Genomic DNA, 16440 nt, shown 5'->3' with positions numbered 1-16440 from the left:
GGGGGGGGATGTGGACATTCGCGTCGCGAGTGTCCCCCACGTGATCGGAGCAGAGATGTCGGGAGTCGGGTGGTAGGCGCTCAGGGCGGGCCGTCAGCTCCGCACAGCTGCTTGGCGGGTCGGCCTACCCAGCGTACTGCAGGCGCTACCGGAGAGCGCCACCCTCGAGACCTCGAGTGTTCCTGCTCTATAAGCGAGGCGGGCGCGTCGTAGCCCCCACCCCCACCCCCTCCCCGTAGAATTGATCATAAAATGTGACACAGTTGGTGGCGCATTAATTGTGCCAAATGCGCACTGAATTCGCGTGAAATGCTTTATCAGGCAGACACGCCCGTCGGTGAGTGCAGTTGTTGCAAATCCAAACTTACCCCGACACAGGCCGGGCCAGCGCCGCGCAATGACGTCCACATCCTCGTCGTCCTCACTTTGCGACGCCGCCACCACGACGTCCTTGTCCTCGGCTGGACACGGCGGGCCTCGCCAGTCAAATGCGCCCTGGGCCTCATCATCGGACCCCGTGCCGAACCACGGCTGACGTCCGTCGTCGCCGCCTGAAAGGTAAGATAAGCAGTGATAATGGGCTATTTCAGAGCCTGGCGTGAAGAAGTAAAATGGCGACACTTGAGGTATCGGGGTGGCACCCCGAAACATGTGTTTTCATCCCAATGGTAGAGGGGTTGGTGGCGATACCCAACGTCTGTTCCGTACCGGTTTTGCGACTGTTGTCGGGTGGGACACAGAGTGCCACAAAATCGGGAAACTTGTGCTGATCAGCCTGATAGCGGCCTTATTGCACATTTAGCCGGCAATGGCCTTCGCTAAGGGTCGGCCTGATGCAGGCCACTGCAGGTGAGAGATGAGGCCTGATCAGGCAAACCCTCGGCCTCAGCGTACTCTGGCCGTTAACGGCACTGTGCGGCACTGTGACCTCGCCGAGACGTGTTCAAACCCTGAAGCCTGACGTAAAGCCCTTACCTTCGGCAATCTCCTGCTCCCAGGCGATATAACCTGCTGATCCAGTAGGCCCGGCTGCGGCCGGCAGGAAGCCCAGGTATCTGATGAACCTACGCTCCTCGAATGAAGGCGGCGCGATGCTCGTGTGTTCCGGCAACAGTTCGCCCATGTTCGAACTCACTCCTTAATCTCAGATCCAGAGAAATGGTTAAATTTAACGCAAGGGCTGCACGGGACTAACCGGCACAATAGGCACGATGACCGTTGCTGATTCAATTTTACTGCGGTGCGATGTGTCCGCTCCGCCTACACATGCTGCCAACATGACACATTTGTGACAGGTTCTTTGTGACATCGTGCATCTTGCTATGATAATTCAATCAGCGGTTCTTCAGGATAAAACGAATCATTTTACAGAATAATTATTTTGATTGCATGTTTCTATTTCAACTTGCTAGAGTGTAATTATTTTAATGATGGCAATGTTGTCATGTTGGCTCAAAGCCAGCGCGGCCAAATGACCTCACAATGCGGGAAAGAATTGAAAAGGACTGAAACACAACATTTTATCTACTTTAGATCTTTGCCTTTCTAGATTTGAACAACTGGTGGTATAATTTAAGGAAATGGAAGTGGGAGAAATATCTTGGAAAACAACATTCAATTCAGAGTCTGTGTTTAATGAAAACTGTACAAGGATGGCTTAACAAGGATGGCTTAAAACACAAAATTTTAACGAAGACTTATAGTAGGGAAGCGGAAAACAAATGCAACTTTGTTGACATCAATAATAAAACAAGACATTTCTTACACCAATAAAATACACTGTGAACACATTTAAAGACAAGTATGGCAAGGTTGAAACAACTCAACTGAGTTTGATGTCCCTCCCCATAAGTTCACTCACACACGACCTACTCATCTCCCATGACCCGCAGTCTTCTTTAGATAATACTGTACAATTAATCTCTCTTCCTGTTCTCTTCAAAGAGATTGCTTGTTACAGTTTTGGTGACTGAAAAAGACAGAAATACTTTAGCTCTTATGATTGACATCAGCGCGCTCAAAGTAACTTGTCAAAAACTCACCTTTGTCAGCAAGACCACTCATAGCATTGTCAACTTTGCTCTCATATTTCAAAAAGCGGGGTTTGATAATTCGGTTGTAGATGACAACTGAACCATTGTCTTCAAGAGGTGCAAAGAGCCAAACGAAAAAAACGCACTACAAAAGTTCAAATAAAGAAATCAGGTGACAAGAATTATTGGATACAACTAGATACAGACCCATCTCGTAATTACAAGCATACCTTTACAAGCCAGTAAACTGGGATCCATCCAACAATGATGTTGGAGAAGAACTCTACTAATGAGAACCCAGCAAATACAGTCCAGTACGTGAGCCATTTGGTATCATCGCCTTTCTGTGGACTTTCAATGGCCTTGATTGATGCATAAGCAGGATAAGCAAATCCTACGCAGTTACACAACAGCTGGGCTCCATATCCGAAGACCAAGTAAGTGGAGAACAGGAAAAGGGCAACTGGGAAAAAAAGAAAAGAAACGAGATTTAGGTTAAAAAAATTCTGAGTAGCGCAAATAATTTAAGAGCAAGCAAAATGGGGCAACAATAAACTTATTGTGATAGGTGATAAATGAGATAAGAATCGAGGAAAAGCATGTAGCCTATCTTAAGTGGAAGATTAGTGCGAAGAGGGCCCCACCAAACAGTCATTAAAGACTGTACAATGACGAACTACAGCAGAGAAACGCCATGACATTGAAATTCGGGTAAAGGCGAGGAGGGTCCGTAATCAAACACGTATCGTCACTACAGGTAATGGTAGGTCGGGGCATCAGGAAGAGGGGGGAGGGGGGGGGGGAGAAACAGAGCGAGCAAGGGAAAAAAAATCCTTGAGCGAAACGCCTCGAACGCACTCCGCCGCCCGCTAGGTCAAAGTTCAGGGGCAGGACACTTCCAGCTGGTACCAGCGTGCTGACAGACAGATGCTGACGCTGACCCGTCAGACTGGTTTTAAAGAACAATGCGTTCACCTCAGGCTATCGGCCACGCATTCCCGCGCGATTTAACGAACGAGCGCGAGTGTCATGCGGACGAGACGGCGGCCCAAGAATATCGGCGCCCCGACGTACCTGGGCGGCCGAGGGTCCACCGCCCGGGGAAATGAATGGGGCGAAATTTGGAACTTACTTCCGAAAAGGTAGAGCCTCTTCAAACCGGTCTTCTCCTCGCCGAGGGCCAACCATTTGGCCCAGGGTTTGCTCTCGTCGTTGAGGTGCTTCTCGACGCTGGCGATGATCCTCGACGTCATTTTAGTCGTTTTATTTGTTGGTTCCAGACGATCTCTTCCACTCACACCTGCAATGTATGAACCGCTCTATCGCTACGTCCGCACCGAAAGAAACTATAATTATAGAAGAGCTGATCATTCAGTCTTCGTCTGACTTCTTGTCTTCTTCAAAATGTCTCGGCCTGTGACGAATCGCAGAAGAGCGCTGGGGTCTGTTGTATGAAAAACTGTAACAGCTATTTGGCCATAGGGCCTGTCCAGATAGCGACGGCCGTAGGCCGTAGCGCCGTAAGCCGTCACGGCCGTACGGCCGTGACAGCGCCACTGGCAGCGCGCGTGGCGCGGTTTTTGAATAACATCCCATACAACTTAGTTTCCTTGATGATTAGCGAAAATTTAAACTTGTCGACACAGGCATAGCTAGTGTGGAGTGATAAAAGGTGGAAAAAATATCTGCAAGTAGTCATCAAGTAGAAAAATACAAATTTTCTGATCTCATGTTGAATCTAACCCAACCTGGTCACCAACGCCTATCTTTCATCGAGCGTGTATACGCTGGTGCATAATACCTGATTTTTGTGCTATCTGCGTAATCATATTTAGTTGTTCTGACGTTGCACTGCGTTGCAAAATGTTTATTAGACGATAACTGTCGAAGAAATCAAGTTGTTTTAGATGTTATATTCAAAAATCGCGCCGCGCGCCGCCGGTGGCGCCGTCGCGGCCGTACTGCCGTCACGGCCTGCGGCGCTACGGCCTACGGCCGTTGCTATCTGGACAGGCCCATAGAGTCCAAAATATCAGAATATTTACTCACTCTTTAGAATAAGAAAAACAGAAGAAAAAAACGTTTCACTTCTTCGTTTTGCTTGTGCGTGGATTTTCGCCTGTATTTCAAAGTTCAAACGATTTAAACTTGCAATGAGCAGTATAGCCTTGCGCCTTGCCAATACAAGTTTTGGCATTTGGACAGTAATGTGAATCTGCAGGGAAAACTCCGGTCCTGTCTGCTGTCTGCTATTTCCTTTCCTTTCAGCAGATGTACAATGTTATTGTTGTCAATTCCGCGTTTTCCATGAAGCGACTTTTTCACATTAAAAGGAAGAACAATTCATTTTCTAGGAAATGATTTCAAGGACTATTCGGAGTTTGATTCCACCATTCACACTCATCACAAAGAAGCACTGTTTTCCCCTAGTTCAATGTAAGTGCTGAGTGGTGCTTGATTTCCTTGAGTTGTCAGCAAGGGCTCAAGGGTATTTGGATTTTATCCTTTTAGATTGTCATTGAGAGGGATCATTTTGTTTCCATCCATGATTTGATTTACTTTTAACCCGACTTGTGTGACAGAATGGATACAGCTTCAATTGGTGGCCTGGATAATACCGTCCTGATACTCATTTTTTTTTTCCAGGTACAGTGTCGAGGTTTATTTGTGACCGAGCTTTCCTGAAGTTGGATAATTATGACAAAGAAAAGGAAAGGTTTGCATCGAGAGTCAGTAACATGGAGTCCTTCTGGCTTCGACTCTTGTCAGAGAATAATGTTTTTGAAGAGGACCTCAAACTGGCATGGATTTTAGCCAAAGAACATGAGTTATCAACAATAGTAGAGTTATCAGAGAAGTGAGTGTGTTGCCATTTGTATTCTGTAATCAACACCCTGAAATATTATCTTAACCAACTTTACTTTCAGGTACTTTGAAGAAACATCTCTGTTCACTTCATTCAAATTTGGTCCTGTAATGATGAGGACATGCCACTATTTAAACAAACCACTACTAGCTTTAGAAGTAAGCATCCACCACAATTTGAATTTCTTAATATTTTTTTCTGTATATGTGAATTCTTTATGCAAAATCTCTTTCAGATTTTTAAGAACCCCAAATTTGTGAAACAAACTGATGATGCCATGTCGGTTATCATTCTTATGGACTTGTTGATCGAGACTGGATATTTTGAAGAGGCAAGCTCTGTTTATGAATTTTTGTGTGATAAGGAATGGTACTATGTTCTAAGACATCCATTAGTTCCGATGCTGTATGTGATTAGTCTTTACAAACAGGTAATGGTCATGGTGATCATGTGATATTCTAGCATTTTTTAATTTTCTTTCCAGCATTTCATTGATTTTAATATTTTTATCTATAGGGCACAAAAGATGCTTTGGACAAGGCCTTACTGTGTTGTAAGAAACTTTATGTAAATCCTAATTATAAGGGAAAAGTAGAAACCATTGTTGCTGGTTTTGCTTTAAAAAACAAATCCATAAATACTGCCATATCACTGGTGGCCAGGAAAGTCATTGAGTCAGAATTGGCATTCAACATTAAGGTAGGAATTATCAATTTGCCTAATGTTAACTTTTCTTTCTAGAGCTCTTCCAACCACTTACAATTTTATTGTTTTATTTTTAATTAGGTTCAGGGTCATGTTTTGCTGTCTGAATGGGACAGAGTATTCAGAGATATTCATAATGTAAAACACCACAGCTTGTATGAAGATACAGTTCAGTTGATACTCAACTCCGGTATGGACAGAGCTAAAACTAATAATCTGAAGTGTTTGAAAACAACAGTGAGTACACGGAGGTTTAAGTGTGTCTATATTTCTAGTCCATAAACTGAAACTGTGACTCTATGCCACTTTTTTAACAGGTTGAGGAGAGAATTTTGGCCCCTCTGACATTAGGAGACAACAAAGAAGTAATGACACCCATCAAAAAGAAATTTTATAATTAATAATAAATTTACTATCCATTCGTTATGAAGTGTTTTCTCATCACAAAAAGGCTGGCCCCTTTTACCATATACTCTGTAACTATCTGTAACATGTACTGCCTATAATTAACAATAAAAACTATTTTTGTTGACCCGTTACTTCACATAAGGCTTTTAAAAATTCTGACTAACGAATGAGAGGAGGCCAGTCCACATAACTTAACAGATAATTAATGGTTTATTTACAGTAAATTACAAAATTTGAACTGGAAGTCAAGTCTCTTCTTCGCTGTCACTTTCAAGCCTCTTTCTTTTATTGACTCCATTTCCTGAGCCTGATTTTATTTTAGCCTGGCCAGGCTCCCATAAGCCGCTAGTGACAAACCGCTCTGCAGCTTCTTTATCTATCCTTGGCATGCTCTGTTTCTCACGGACTTGTTTGGCGCGTGTCATGTAACTCTTCACCCGGTCGAGCTCATTCTGTAAAGGGATCGTTATCAAACGGGTGAAAAAATAATTATTTACATTAATTTGAAAAGAACATATTACCTTGACACCATGTTTCAGAGGGTCGACTCCTTGTGTTCGAAGATAACTCCAAAACAGTGAATTAAGAGAGTAAGAGAGAAAAAGGTCATATTCTACTCTTTCTTCTGGTGACAAGTCTGCATAAACATCCCGACCACAGCAAAGTTCTAGAGCGTCTCCGACTTTGTCGACAGACATATGAAATTTATTTATAACAGATTTAAAAGCTTCGTCTTTCGCAAGTTCACCCAATTCCTCTGTTGGGATAGCCATGCTGAAGTATTTCTACAAAATAAGCACTAACTTTAGACCTTTGATTATTTTAACGACTATGCTAATATTTTGATTGAGAGATTAAAGTTTTGGGACATACACCACGAAGTCAAAGCAGCTTTCCCCTTTTTCAATTAGAAATTCTATGTAAACATTGAGCACCCTCGAAGAACCTAACCTTACACCACCCACCGTGCGTATCTCGTGGAAATAAGCGAGGTGTGGAAATAGGGAAAATGACTGCGAGTAGCGAGCTGCCAATAGCTTAGCTTGTCCTATCACCGGTGCGGTGTAATTTGAACTGGTTGCGGGGGAGCAATTCAAGTTGTACAACGTTTGATTCGCAGTTTGGTCTGTCTAGGAATCTAGCATCGTGTGACTTGAAAATGTGCTCCGGCCTCACGGTAGACCAGCGCCGGGATATGCGCCTTGATTGTTCTAGACTGTTCGAGGAGACGCGCGGTGTTCCAGAAGTTTTGAGACATGCAGCAATTCCTGCGGGCTTCAATCACACATAAATGTTCCGGTCACCCATTTTAGGAACAAATCACACCACACGCATGTTCAAAAGTCGAAAGTTTATATTTTCTTTACGTTTTCTTACTTAGTGCATTGTAGGGATCGGCGGCATTAGCGGCAGAGAGACGATGAGAAAGATCTGGAAACGTCCGGTAAAGGCGCGACCGTCTCGTCGAGAAGTTATACGAACTTGGATGGAGCGAACAAAATAATTGCACATCAGTACGGTATACAATACTTTTCAGGCTCGAGCCTTTGGTACAGAATAATCGAATAATCATGGTAGAGGAGAAATTTCGGAGTAGACGCTACAGTGCGAGACGACGGGTTTCGGTACGATGGGATGCCTACCTACCCGGCGTCCCAGGCTGACAGGACGGCGTCAAGCAAAATATCGCTAAAAATCAAAAGAAACTTCAGTAAACACGGAGAGTCCGCGAAGAAGCGCATTCAGGGTGACAAAAAAAATCACGTTCCATTTATTTGACGTCAATTTGACATAAGGGATTCGAAATAAGTTCAACTTCGAGTTCAACTTGGCCAATTCTGTTGAGTATTTCGTAAATGGTGAAATTTATTTGGCATATTTAACACCGTCGGCGGCGTGATCACCATGTGATCACAATACACCCTGTTAAATAACGCAAATACCATATATGAAATCACTCACGTCAGTCATTAATGGGTTCCTTATGGCGTGACCACTTTGTGGCCACGCTCCCATGTTATGTCAGAGGTGCAAAAAATGAGCCGGTAGGAACGTGTTAAGTGTAAAGATTTTCTGTGCAAAATAAAAGAAGATATATAGTCATCTTAGGTTGTAGCCACCAAATTTGATGGTACAAGGGCTTATTCACTCTTTCACCTCGTCCACACGTCATCTCGCGTTGGTTCGGTCATCCATGAGATTGTTCTCATCCCTATATTCATCTCTTCAAGTGATAACGATAAAACGTTAACAGTAAATATTGTGAGAGGGTGAGCCAAAAGGCGTCGCTCTCGACGCTTCCACCCCTCCCTCTTCCCTTTTCTTCCCCCTCGTAGGTGGGTGGTGGGGAGCGCTCTCGTCGGTTCGGGAAGTTCAGGAAGCTTCGCGGTGTTTCGCCCTTAGCAGCGCCCCCCTCCCCTTCGCTCCGCCCATAAAAGCGTTCGCTCGCCGGCCGGCCGGCATCAGTCTCTCCTGAGCCAGCGTGCCAAGCGGATCACCGAGTGACGCTCTAGTTCGCCCTCCGAGGGAATTCCCTGCGATACCTACCTCTGCGGTTACGCCCGTCGTTGTCGACTCTTCATTCTCTCATCGAGTAAATTGCTCACGGTAAGTTCTGCTGCCATCAGGTCCTTCCCCATCCCCCTTCTCTACGTCGTCACCCGAAGTGACCATCATGTTCCTGCTCTCCCGTTGCAGATGTCTCTCCTGCCCGTTCTGCTTAGCGAGCTGGACAGCCTCCGCCGCCCAGCCAACCTCTTCGACCAGTACTTCGGGGACGTGCTGCTCCGCGACGACCTCTTGTCGCCGTCGCTGTCCTCCGTCGCGGCGCCCCTGCTGTCCACCCACTACCTGCGGCCCTGGCGCGCCCAGCACCACCGCCAGAGCGGCGTGTCGCACCTCGTCGACGACAAGGACGCCGTGCGCATCAACCTGGACGTGAAGCAGTTCAAGCCGGAGGAGCTCGCCGTCAAGGTGGTTGACGGCTACGTCGTGGTGGAAGGGAGCCACGAGGAGCGCCAGGACGAGCACGGCTACATCTCGCGCTCCTTCAGCCGCCGTTACAAGCTGCCCGACAGCGTGGACCCGGACACCGTGGCGTCGTCTCTCTCCTCTGACGGCGTCCTGGTGGTGACCGCCCCCAAGAAGGCCCTGCCGCCTGCAGCCAACACCAGGAGCGTGCCCATTACCCAGACGCAGCAGCCGGCAGCCATTCAGCACAAGGAAGGCCGGGCGCTGAAGCAGGATGATGAGAAGATGGAAAAATAAGTGGTTTGAGAGTTTCACGAATCTTCTGCATACTTCACGTGTTCTGTTGCCTTAATTTAAGAAGCAATCTTGTTTTTCGAAGCCAAATTCCATATGCCTAGGTACTTTATTTTCGTGTAGTCTAGTGCGAGAAAGTTAAGACTGATTACTGACTTATTTCATGCCACACATTATGTTATTATTAGGTTTCTTTTTCTTTAATGCTTAGGAAGTGTTCTTTGATATTTTAGAAATAAATAAATCACCTTTCATGTCTATCAGTTTGTTGTATTTGGTACCCCTCCCTTCTCTTGCATTTTGAATCGCGCGCACAACTCGTACCACCGTCCCACAACACAGTCACCATATTCTCATGCAAATCAAGAGACGGGTGCAATCAAGTAATAACATGACAAATACTTCCAAAAATAAAATTCAAGATGATTAAAGTAACTTCATTAAAATTTCTACCATAAACGTTGGAATTGTTTACATACATGGGATGGTAACAGTGGGTCTATTTGGAGGGAGATTTCTCTAGATGTATCTCGACCGATAAACTGTAAATGCATTTTAGACTTCCTATTTTTTGAACACCAACTTTTAACACTTTCTGAGGTTTGCATTCATGTGAGTATCATACTTTTGCCTTTCCATAGTTTGATAGTTCTAGTTCTTAACCATGTCTAAACGGTAGTGCCTAATCTAACCTAAACCTTTTCATGGTTGTTGTTTATGTTGGTTAATGCACTCTGAACAAATTTTCAAGGTATTAAAAATCTGTTTATTATTCATGTTTTATGAGCCATTTCTTCGTTTCGAGAATTAATTTAACAGTACAGCACTGTTCTTATTGTCTTGGATACACCAGCCTTTCCTCACTATTCCAGGTAAACTGTGACCATGTCTAAATCTCAACCTTCATCTCAACGACTGTCTCAAGGCTCTCAAGGCACCCCACGATCACAGTCTCAATATGTCGGTACTGGTGAAATTAAAGAGCTTGCAAGAACTGCTGTAAGGTATATGTTGATGAATGACTTTGACAAAGTTCCGATTAAGCACAGTGATATTGTTAGGAATGTGACGAAGAACATTTCAAAGAATACTGGGCAAGTGATACAGTTGGCTGGGAAAATGCTTAAAGACGTATGTGTGAACTAAAATTATTTACTTGCCATGTCATAAATGTGTCCTGACAATTGTAGAACTTTTTTCTTATTGCCACACTTAATCTGTTTTCCAGGTGTATGGTATAAAACTGGTTGAAGACCACTCCAAGAATCCTAAACAGTACCTGTTGATAAACAACATGAAATTCCAAGAGCATATTGCCCTCTCACCAACTACTCAAGCTGAAATGACGCTACTTACCATTATTTTAACTATTTTATTCATGCAAACTAATGGAAGGTGGAGAGATTGTGGGGTAGAACAAAGTAAGTTTTTTTTCTTTTTTTTAAATACAGATCTTTTATAGAACCATTGTAAAGCAATGATGATAAATTATCTAACTGATTTTGAGTGATGTTTGCAATTTATATTCCTTACTCGTCTAGTTTAAGTCTGAGCTTATGCAAAGCTAGTCTGCTTTACATATACATTTTTCAGGTAATTTAAGTAATGATATGTCTCTCTTGCTCGGCAGGCAAAATCCATGGTTTTTTACAACTACTTGACATTGATCCTACAGAAATTCATGATCATTTTGGTGATGTTAAAAAAGTATTAGAGGTAAACAAGTTTTTTGACTCTAGTTTCCCTTGCTGTATAATAACAGGAGCAGTATGTGTATAACATGCATCTATGTTGCAGTTGTTTAAAACTCAGAAGTACCTGGATGTTGTGAGAATTGACAACACTGACCCTCCTAAATATGAATATCGTTGGGGTGTCCGAGCAATTGAAGAAGTGTGTCCTAGGGAAACATTAAAATTCGCTACAGAAGTAAGTTTAAATATGCTTAACCTGTTAACCTTCTTAAAAGATATCAAATTTGAACCCTTTGATGTGTTTTAGATTTATGGCCGTGATAAAATCGAATCTTGGGCTGCCCAGTACAAAGCTGTTGTTGAGTTTGAAGCACTGAGAGGACAATCTTAATGCTCTACAGATTTTTCCTCATTCCAAAGACAATTTTCTTAAGTTGGTTGTTTTCAGTATTTTAGTTAAGTAAAATTTGTTTTCCAAATAAAACTGTTGAAGTCTATTTCATATTTTTAGTAATAACCAGACTGATATACTGTTTTAAGTGATTTAATAAACATAGACAAGTTAATGAATTTAATCGTTTCCTCTGTTGTATCTTTTCCAAAATCTTTTCACATCATCATGCCCTCCTTTGGTCACAACCATTGTTCTCTGTCGTTCATTTTGCCATATTAGTACACCTTGGTCTTGAGCATGATCTCGAAGTACCTAGAATTGACAGAAAAAGGATTATCACCCAAAAATATACACCACTTGGTAACAATTTCTAGCAGGAATTAAAGAACAAACCTGGAAATCTTGTTGCGATAGGAACTGGCTATATAAAACTCCCTCTGAAAAGTTAAATCTATCACGCTCATTTTCCCACAATTTGATCTGATCAACAACAGTGGGGGGTAATACTGGGGGCCCATTTGCCACCATGCGAGGATGTGCATGCAGCCTCAAGAAATTAATCATTTGTTCTGCTGTGATTCCACTTCTCAGAGCTTGTCGCACTGAATCTCTAGTTAGAATACCAACAGCTAAGTTTGGGAACCTGGAAGAACCATGCATGGTGAGGGTAAACAATTCAGCTCATGAATAGATCATTCATGCACAATTCTAATATTAATTAATAAAGTCTCACCTGTACATCATCTCACAGAACAGAGCAACTAAAGCCACCTGCAAATTTGAGTCTGTGTAAGCATACACTCTGTAGTTAGTCTCTACTACAATGTATCCCACACGCTCTATGTCCCCAGGGGCACTAGTTTGGCCAGCTGCTATATTTAAAGCCAAACGAGTGGGATAAAATCTACCTCCCTTCCTCTATACAACAGTAAGAAGAAGAAAAACATTATAAAAAAACTCTCCAATATACACACAGAGAAAATGCTTCAATTATTAATTGTACAGACCTTTCGTTGGTAGACTAATCCAAATTCTCGAAGATGTTGTAAGAATTTCAACATTGCTTCACTCATTCCCTGAGTGCTATAATCCTGAAATAACAACATATATAATGTTTACTGAAAATCATTGGGTGGTTGGTAACTTCTGGTGGACACTCAATGATAAATTTTCTTTCCTACACACTTACCTTACCAAGTGTACTAAAACTTAACTGGAAGAGAAATGTAAGACATTCCACAAGATCTAGATTGTGTTCTTGTACAGTATCAAGATACTGCAAAATAAAGTGCCAAACTTGTTGTGCAGTATCCATCAGAAGAAACTGAAATCCTTCTCTTGTGATAACTGGACTGCCATCTTCCTCATCTCTAAATACAATAATTATTAACAATACATAACTAATTTGAAAAAGATACAAATCTAATCTAATCGGAGTCAGGTATCAAGCACATTGGGCTCACCGTTTCATAAGTCTGGCATGCAGCAGTAATCTTACAGCATCTGCTGATATTCCCTCCTGCTGTTGGGATCCTACCATGTAGTGCAAAACACATTCCCATCGCTCTGTAGCATACTGATCTAAAAACGGGATGTCTCTTGGCTTACTGTCAGCATCAAGCTGAGATTGGATGCAATTGGCTCTCCCTCTGTGAAAGCAAAAAAATAAAGTCAGTACTCAAAAAGATTTTGGTGAATGAAAAGAAGATTTTCAATCAATTTTTACCCTCCCAACAGTGCCATGCGGCAGTTCTTCTTGAAAATTGGATTGAGAATCCATCCAGGAAGCCCACCCGGTATGGGTGCCTCTTGCCACACTTGCAATTCCTTGAGGACTTTGGTAACCTCATTGTGTTCTCTAAAATAGTAAAATCAAATTAATAAAGCTAATGGGATAGGAAATTTAAAGATGACTCACATGACGGAGTACATCTTTTTGGCTATACTGTTGGAGACAAATTGCAAACATACTTGGAGTTTTCTTGTGACAACCATGAAGCAACAACTGCTTGAGGAACTGGTTGTTCAACAAACAAAATTCTTATCACATAATGTCGACCGATTTCTGGCAATTCTCTGAAATAAAAGAACAGTTTTTAGTATAAAGATGGCAATTTAACCAGATTTGTGGCAAATACAAGTCCAAGTGCAATAGAAAAAAAAATCCAATAATTTAACCGTGGTATTTTGCCTGAAGATTATGCTTTCGGTCTTTCGACACAGAACTTTGAAAGTTCCAATGAGAAAGAATAACACAAACTTAACCTCACTATCATGCCGGTGCATTGCCGGCTAACTCACCTGTACACTGCAAGACATGTGGTTGGATGATTGTACAATCTATCCAAAGTTGATGCAGGTAAAGTTTTCAAGTAGTCGTGCAAGTTTTTACACTGAAAAGTCTTCGATTGGTTCTGTTTAGATGCTTTTCCGGCATCCGCCATTACTATACATTTGCATTTGATCCCGAAAGCTCTCCCGCCAGAGCCCGCTGCTAGCGTCACAGCGGCCCGCCGCGTCGATACCCCATGCAGCCCGCCCATACCCCGCGGCCCGGGGTCATTGGCCTGCACTTGCACCTGAACCTCCCGGCGCGGCCGGCGGGCCCGGGGCGGAGCGGAAGAGGGAAGTTCACAGCATCGCCCGCTGAACGCATTGGGACAGTGAGGCTCGCAAGCTGCGCCTCACGCATCGGACACGACCACAGCGACCTTGTCCAGTCACAATGATCGGCACCTGCCGAGTCGTGCCTGTCAGGATCAGCCCCTCCAGGGGTCAGGGGTCACGGGGTGGCGAGCCCGGAGGTCTGGGGTCATGTTTGTGTTCCGATAAGCACAGTGTGCGTGGCAGTGGTCAGTGGTCCTCACCCCCCCACCCCCTTCCCACCCACAATTTCTACCCCCCTCTACGCAAGTCTCGGCCCGTGGTGGAAATGGCCACATGTCCAATAAAAGAAAAGTTCTTGCTGACCAATCAGAAAACTCGAAGGGCTGCTCTCCAGAAAGAAGCGGTAAAATCGTGACGATCCGATTCGTTAGCGTGCACGCGACATGTCAGCACTAGTGAACCATCTATGAGACGTACTACGTGCTGGACATGTACGGGGTGTCCGAGAGGCTCTGTATTTTATTTGTGTAGTTCTACCGTACCGCATTGTTTACACGCGGGAATATTGCTCAACTCACACTAAATTCTTATGAACTTTTTTATTCATAGCTTACTGACATATGTTACTGAGTTCTGTAAACATGCTCTTACGCATTTTATAATACGCCTGTATGAACAAATTTCTTTATACTGGCGTATTAATAATACGTAAGCTAGGCACTACAGAACTTAGTATACAGGGACACAACTAGGAGCGAGCTTTTCTTATTGAAACTCTTCTTAACTACTACCTCTTCAGCTACCGCCGCAACACATGGGCCGGCTGTGTCCTCCCGCCTATCCCTTTGCGCGGACCCTCGGCTGCAGGTAGCCAAGCTTCCACCGCAGCAACATCTCCTCAGAAAAGCTCGCTCTTGGGTGTGTTTCTGTATACGCTATAAATAAAAAGTTCACAAGATTTTCGTGTGCAGATGTGTGAAGAAATTCACACTGCTGTAGGTGTGTGACAACAAATTTTGTCACTCACCTAGAACATTGTGAATGTTGTCGCTGCTCCTGCCTGCAGGTGTGTGACACTCTCTCACTTGCGGTCCATATGGGTACTCCCCAATGACACCAGAACGTGGTATCCGAGGTGGTATCTTCAACGGAACGCAACGCAAATTTTGAAAGATTTGTAATCTCTGGGTTATCCGAGAATTATCTTATTTTTCGCCCTCAATCATTAGTTTGGGAGATATGACAAGTAGGAGATACGCCACCACTTAAGTTCGCGTTTACCCGCGCTGTGTAAGTTCGGCGACACCGAAAATATTGTAACACTGCACTGAGAACAGCACTTGTTTTTCGTAGGGATCGTCTAAAATGTACGTCCGTATTTCTCAGACCTGGGCGCCTGCGAAACTCAGGGTAGACAACCCCGCACTACACGCACGCGCGACAGGCAAGATGTTGCCTACCCATCAGGCGCTATTAAACCTTGCACTGTCTGAACTCGGCAATGTCGGAATGGCAAATGACGGACGCACTTTCTGGATAATCCCACCACATTAAGGGCGACAAATTTAAGTTACAGAACGAGTTTATTCCGTCTTAGCATGAAATTAATTTTGAGCTCTACTTCCCCCTAGTTTTTTTAGGATGCCTGTGGATGCCTGTGGGACACCTTTGTATAATAAAGCATTCCGGTAAAGTTGAAATGCAGAAGAAGGCAGGGACCAATAAAACGGAAGTCACCACGTTGAAGCATAGCGATTTCCGTTTTCTTCTTCCCCGCATTCTTCTGCATTTCAGCTTTACCGGGATGCTTTATCAACATCCGAAGAATTTTCTCTCTGTTTTCAGTTTGTCCCGATTACCTCAGCCACAGAGTACAAAAGTAAAGCTGCGCCAGCACTTCTACGTGTGTCAGTGTGTCAGTGCCGCCCACTCTCCTTAGTGCGCCGGTCAGATTAGATAACCTGCCACGGACGGCGCTAAGGGCGTCATCGTAAACCAATCAGTTCACGTGATAGCAGCTGGGAAACATCTGTGTCGCACCACTACGAGGAGCCTGAGGGGGGGGGGGGGGGCATGATCAACGTAGTGACGAACACTACATTGCCTCTCCCAGTGACGAATCGAAAGTGATATGCGAAACTGAGTTGAAACGATATCAGTACAGTCATGGTTCCTAAATTCGGACTTGCGCCCTAAATTCGGACATTTTGCCGTATTTCACTATTGTTGCCTCCAAATCCATTATGCGTTGACAAAATTTAACTTCTATGGGTTTGATGGAAAGATATGACCACCAAGTTTCCATTTCTGCCAAAAAAATAAATGTGTGAGTAATATTGCTTCCTCCAGAAATTCCTGAAATCTGTATTTTTACCCCCCAAAAACAGGCGTTTTTAAATGTGTCTTGCAAGAATTTGGGGCTCCGATCAGTGTAAGCCCGGGTTATTCTGACCACAACATATGTGAAAC

The 16440-nt window shown here is 43.8% G+C and overlaps 7 protein-coding genes across 9 annotated transcripts in view; 3 read left to right on the top strand and 4 right to left on the bottom strand.

The window, feature by feature from the left end:
- The window catches only part of LOC127749534 (uncharacterized), a 6353-nt gene extending 4889 nt beyond the window's left edge, over nucleotides 1-1464 (bottom strand). The window contains exons 1-2 of the mRNA XM_052268087.1: nucleotides 976-1464; nucleotides 260-551 (exon numbers count right to left, since the gene is read on the bottom strand). Of these exons, the coding sequence (XP_052124047.1) occupies nucleotides 260-551; nucleotides 976-1123 (440 nt within the window). The 5' untranslated portion in view covers nucleotides 1124-1464. The remainder of the gene's footprint in view (nucleotides 1-259; nucleotides 552-975) is intronic.
- Nucleotides 1465-1613: 149 nt separating this feature from the next.
- On the bottom strand, nucleotides 1614-3443 carry LOC113202657 (receptor expression-enhancing protein 5). The gene is made up of 4 exons (XM_026417001.2): nucleotides 3166-3443; nucleotides 2264-2496; nucleotides 2043-2178; nucleotides 1614-1969 (listed from the first exon to the last, which is right to left on the bottom strand). The coding sequence occupies exons 1-4, from the start codon at nucleotides 3284-3286 to the stop codon at nucleotides 1917-1919; spliced, it is 543 nt and encodes a 180-aa protein (XP_026272786.1). The 5' UTR covers nucleotides 3287-3443; the 3' UTR covers nucleotides 1614-1916.
- A 627-nt stretch (nucleotides 3444-4070) lies between these two features.
- LOC113202654 (uncharacterized) lies at nucleotides 4071-6030 on the top strand. Its single transcript, XM_026416996.2, has 7 exons — nucleotides 4071-4469; nucleotides 4680-4890; nucleotides 4961-5057; nucleotides 5135-5329; nucleotides 5416-5598; nucleotides 5686-5841; nucleotides 5922-6030. The coding sequence occupies exons 1-7, from the start codon at nucleotides 4391-4393 to the stop codon at nucleotides 6003-6005; spliced, it is 1005 nt and encodes a 334-aa protein (XP_026272781.1). The 5' UTR covers nucleotides 4071-4390; the 3' UTR covers nucleotides 6006-6030.
- A 173-nt stretch (nucleotides 6031-6203) lies between these two features.
- Nucleotides 6204-7130, bottom strand: LOC113202658 (nuclear nucleic acid-binding protein C1D). 2 transcript variants are annotated; one of them, XM_026417002.2, is made up of 3 exons: nucleotides 6886-7116; nucleotides 6534-6797; nucleotides 6204-6464 (listed from the first exon to the last, which is right to left on the bottom strand). In XM_026417002.2, the coding sequence occupies exons 2-3, from the start codon at nucleotides 6783-6785 to the stop codon at nucleotides 6258-6260; spliced, it is 459 nt and encodes a 152-aa protein (XP_026272787.1). In that variant the 5' UTR covers nucleotides 6786-6797; nucleotides 6886-7116; the 3' UTR covers nucleotides 6204-6257. The 2 variants fall into 2 exon arrangements, with proteins under 2 accessions (XP_026272787.1, XP_052119580.1); XM_052263620.1 differs by having other exon boundaries at nucleotides 6534-7130.
- Nucleotides 7131-8448: 1318 nt separating this feature from the next.
- Nucleotides 8449-9536, top strand: LOC113202656 (protein lethal(2)essential for life-like). The gene is made up of 2 exons (XM_026416999.2): nucleotides 8449-8619; nucleotides 8710-9536. The coding sequence occupies exon 2, from the start codon at nucleotides 8710-8712 to the stop codon at nucleotides 9277-9279; it is 570 nt and encodes a 189-aa protein (XP_026272784.1). The 5' UTR covers nucleotides 8449-8619; the 3' UTR covers nucleotides 9280-9536.
- A 189-nt stretch (nucleotides 9537-9725) lies between these two features.
- LOC113202655 (melanoma-associated antigen D2) lies at nucleotides 9726-11540 on the top strand. Of its 2 annotated transcripts, none has more exons than XM_026416997.2 (6): nucleotides 9726-9888; nucleotides 10149-10407; nucleotides 10505-10697; nucleotides 10907-10992; nucleotides 11074-11205; nucleotides 11278-11540. In XM_026416997.2, the coding sequence occupies exons 2-6, from the start codon at nucleotides 10162-10164 to the stop codon at nucleotides 11359-11361; spliced, it is 741 nt and encodes a 246-aa protein (XP_026272782.1). In that variant the 5' UTR covers nucleotides 9726-9888; nucleotides 10149-10161; the 3' UTR covers nucleotides 11362-11540. The 2 variants fall into 2 exon arrangements, with proteins under 2 accessions (XP_026272782.1, XP_026272783.1); XM_026416998.2 differs by having other exon boundaries at nucleotides 9879-10027.
- LOC113202652 (general transcription factor IIH subunit 4) lies at nucleotides 11499-14116 on the bottom strand. The gene is made up of 9 exons (XM_026416995.2): nucleotides 13666-14116; nucleotides 13336-13440; nucleotides 13091-13222; nucleotides 12828-13013; nucleotides 12554-12734; nucleotides 12372-12455; nucleotides 12098-12282; nucleotides 11758-12007; nucleotides 11499-11676 (listed from the first exon to the last, which is right to left on the bottom strand). Exons 1-9 carry the CDS (start codon nucleotides 13905-13907, stop codon nucleotides 11542-11544), a joined length of 1500 nt encoding a protein of 499 aa, XP_026272780.2. The 5' UTR covers nucleotides 13908-14116; the 3' UTR covers nucleotides 11499-11541.
- Nucleotides 14117-16440: the final 2324 nt, after the last annotated feature.

This window comes from Frankliniella occidentalis, unplaced genomic scaffold (assembly GCF_000697945.3).
Source record: "Frankliniella occidentalis isolate FOCC.00 unplaced genomic scaffold, Focc_3.1 Scaffold1, whole genome shotgun sequence".
In the NCBI taxonomy this organism is placed as follows: domain Eukaryota; kingdom Metazoa; phylum Arthropoda; class Insecta; order Thysanoptera; family Thripidae; genus Frankliniella; species Frankliniella occidentalis.
The sequence above is the reverse complement of the archived record's forward strand: the minus strand, read 5'-3'. Positions and strand labels throughout refer to the sequence as shown.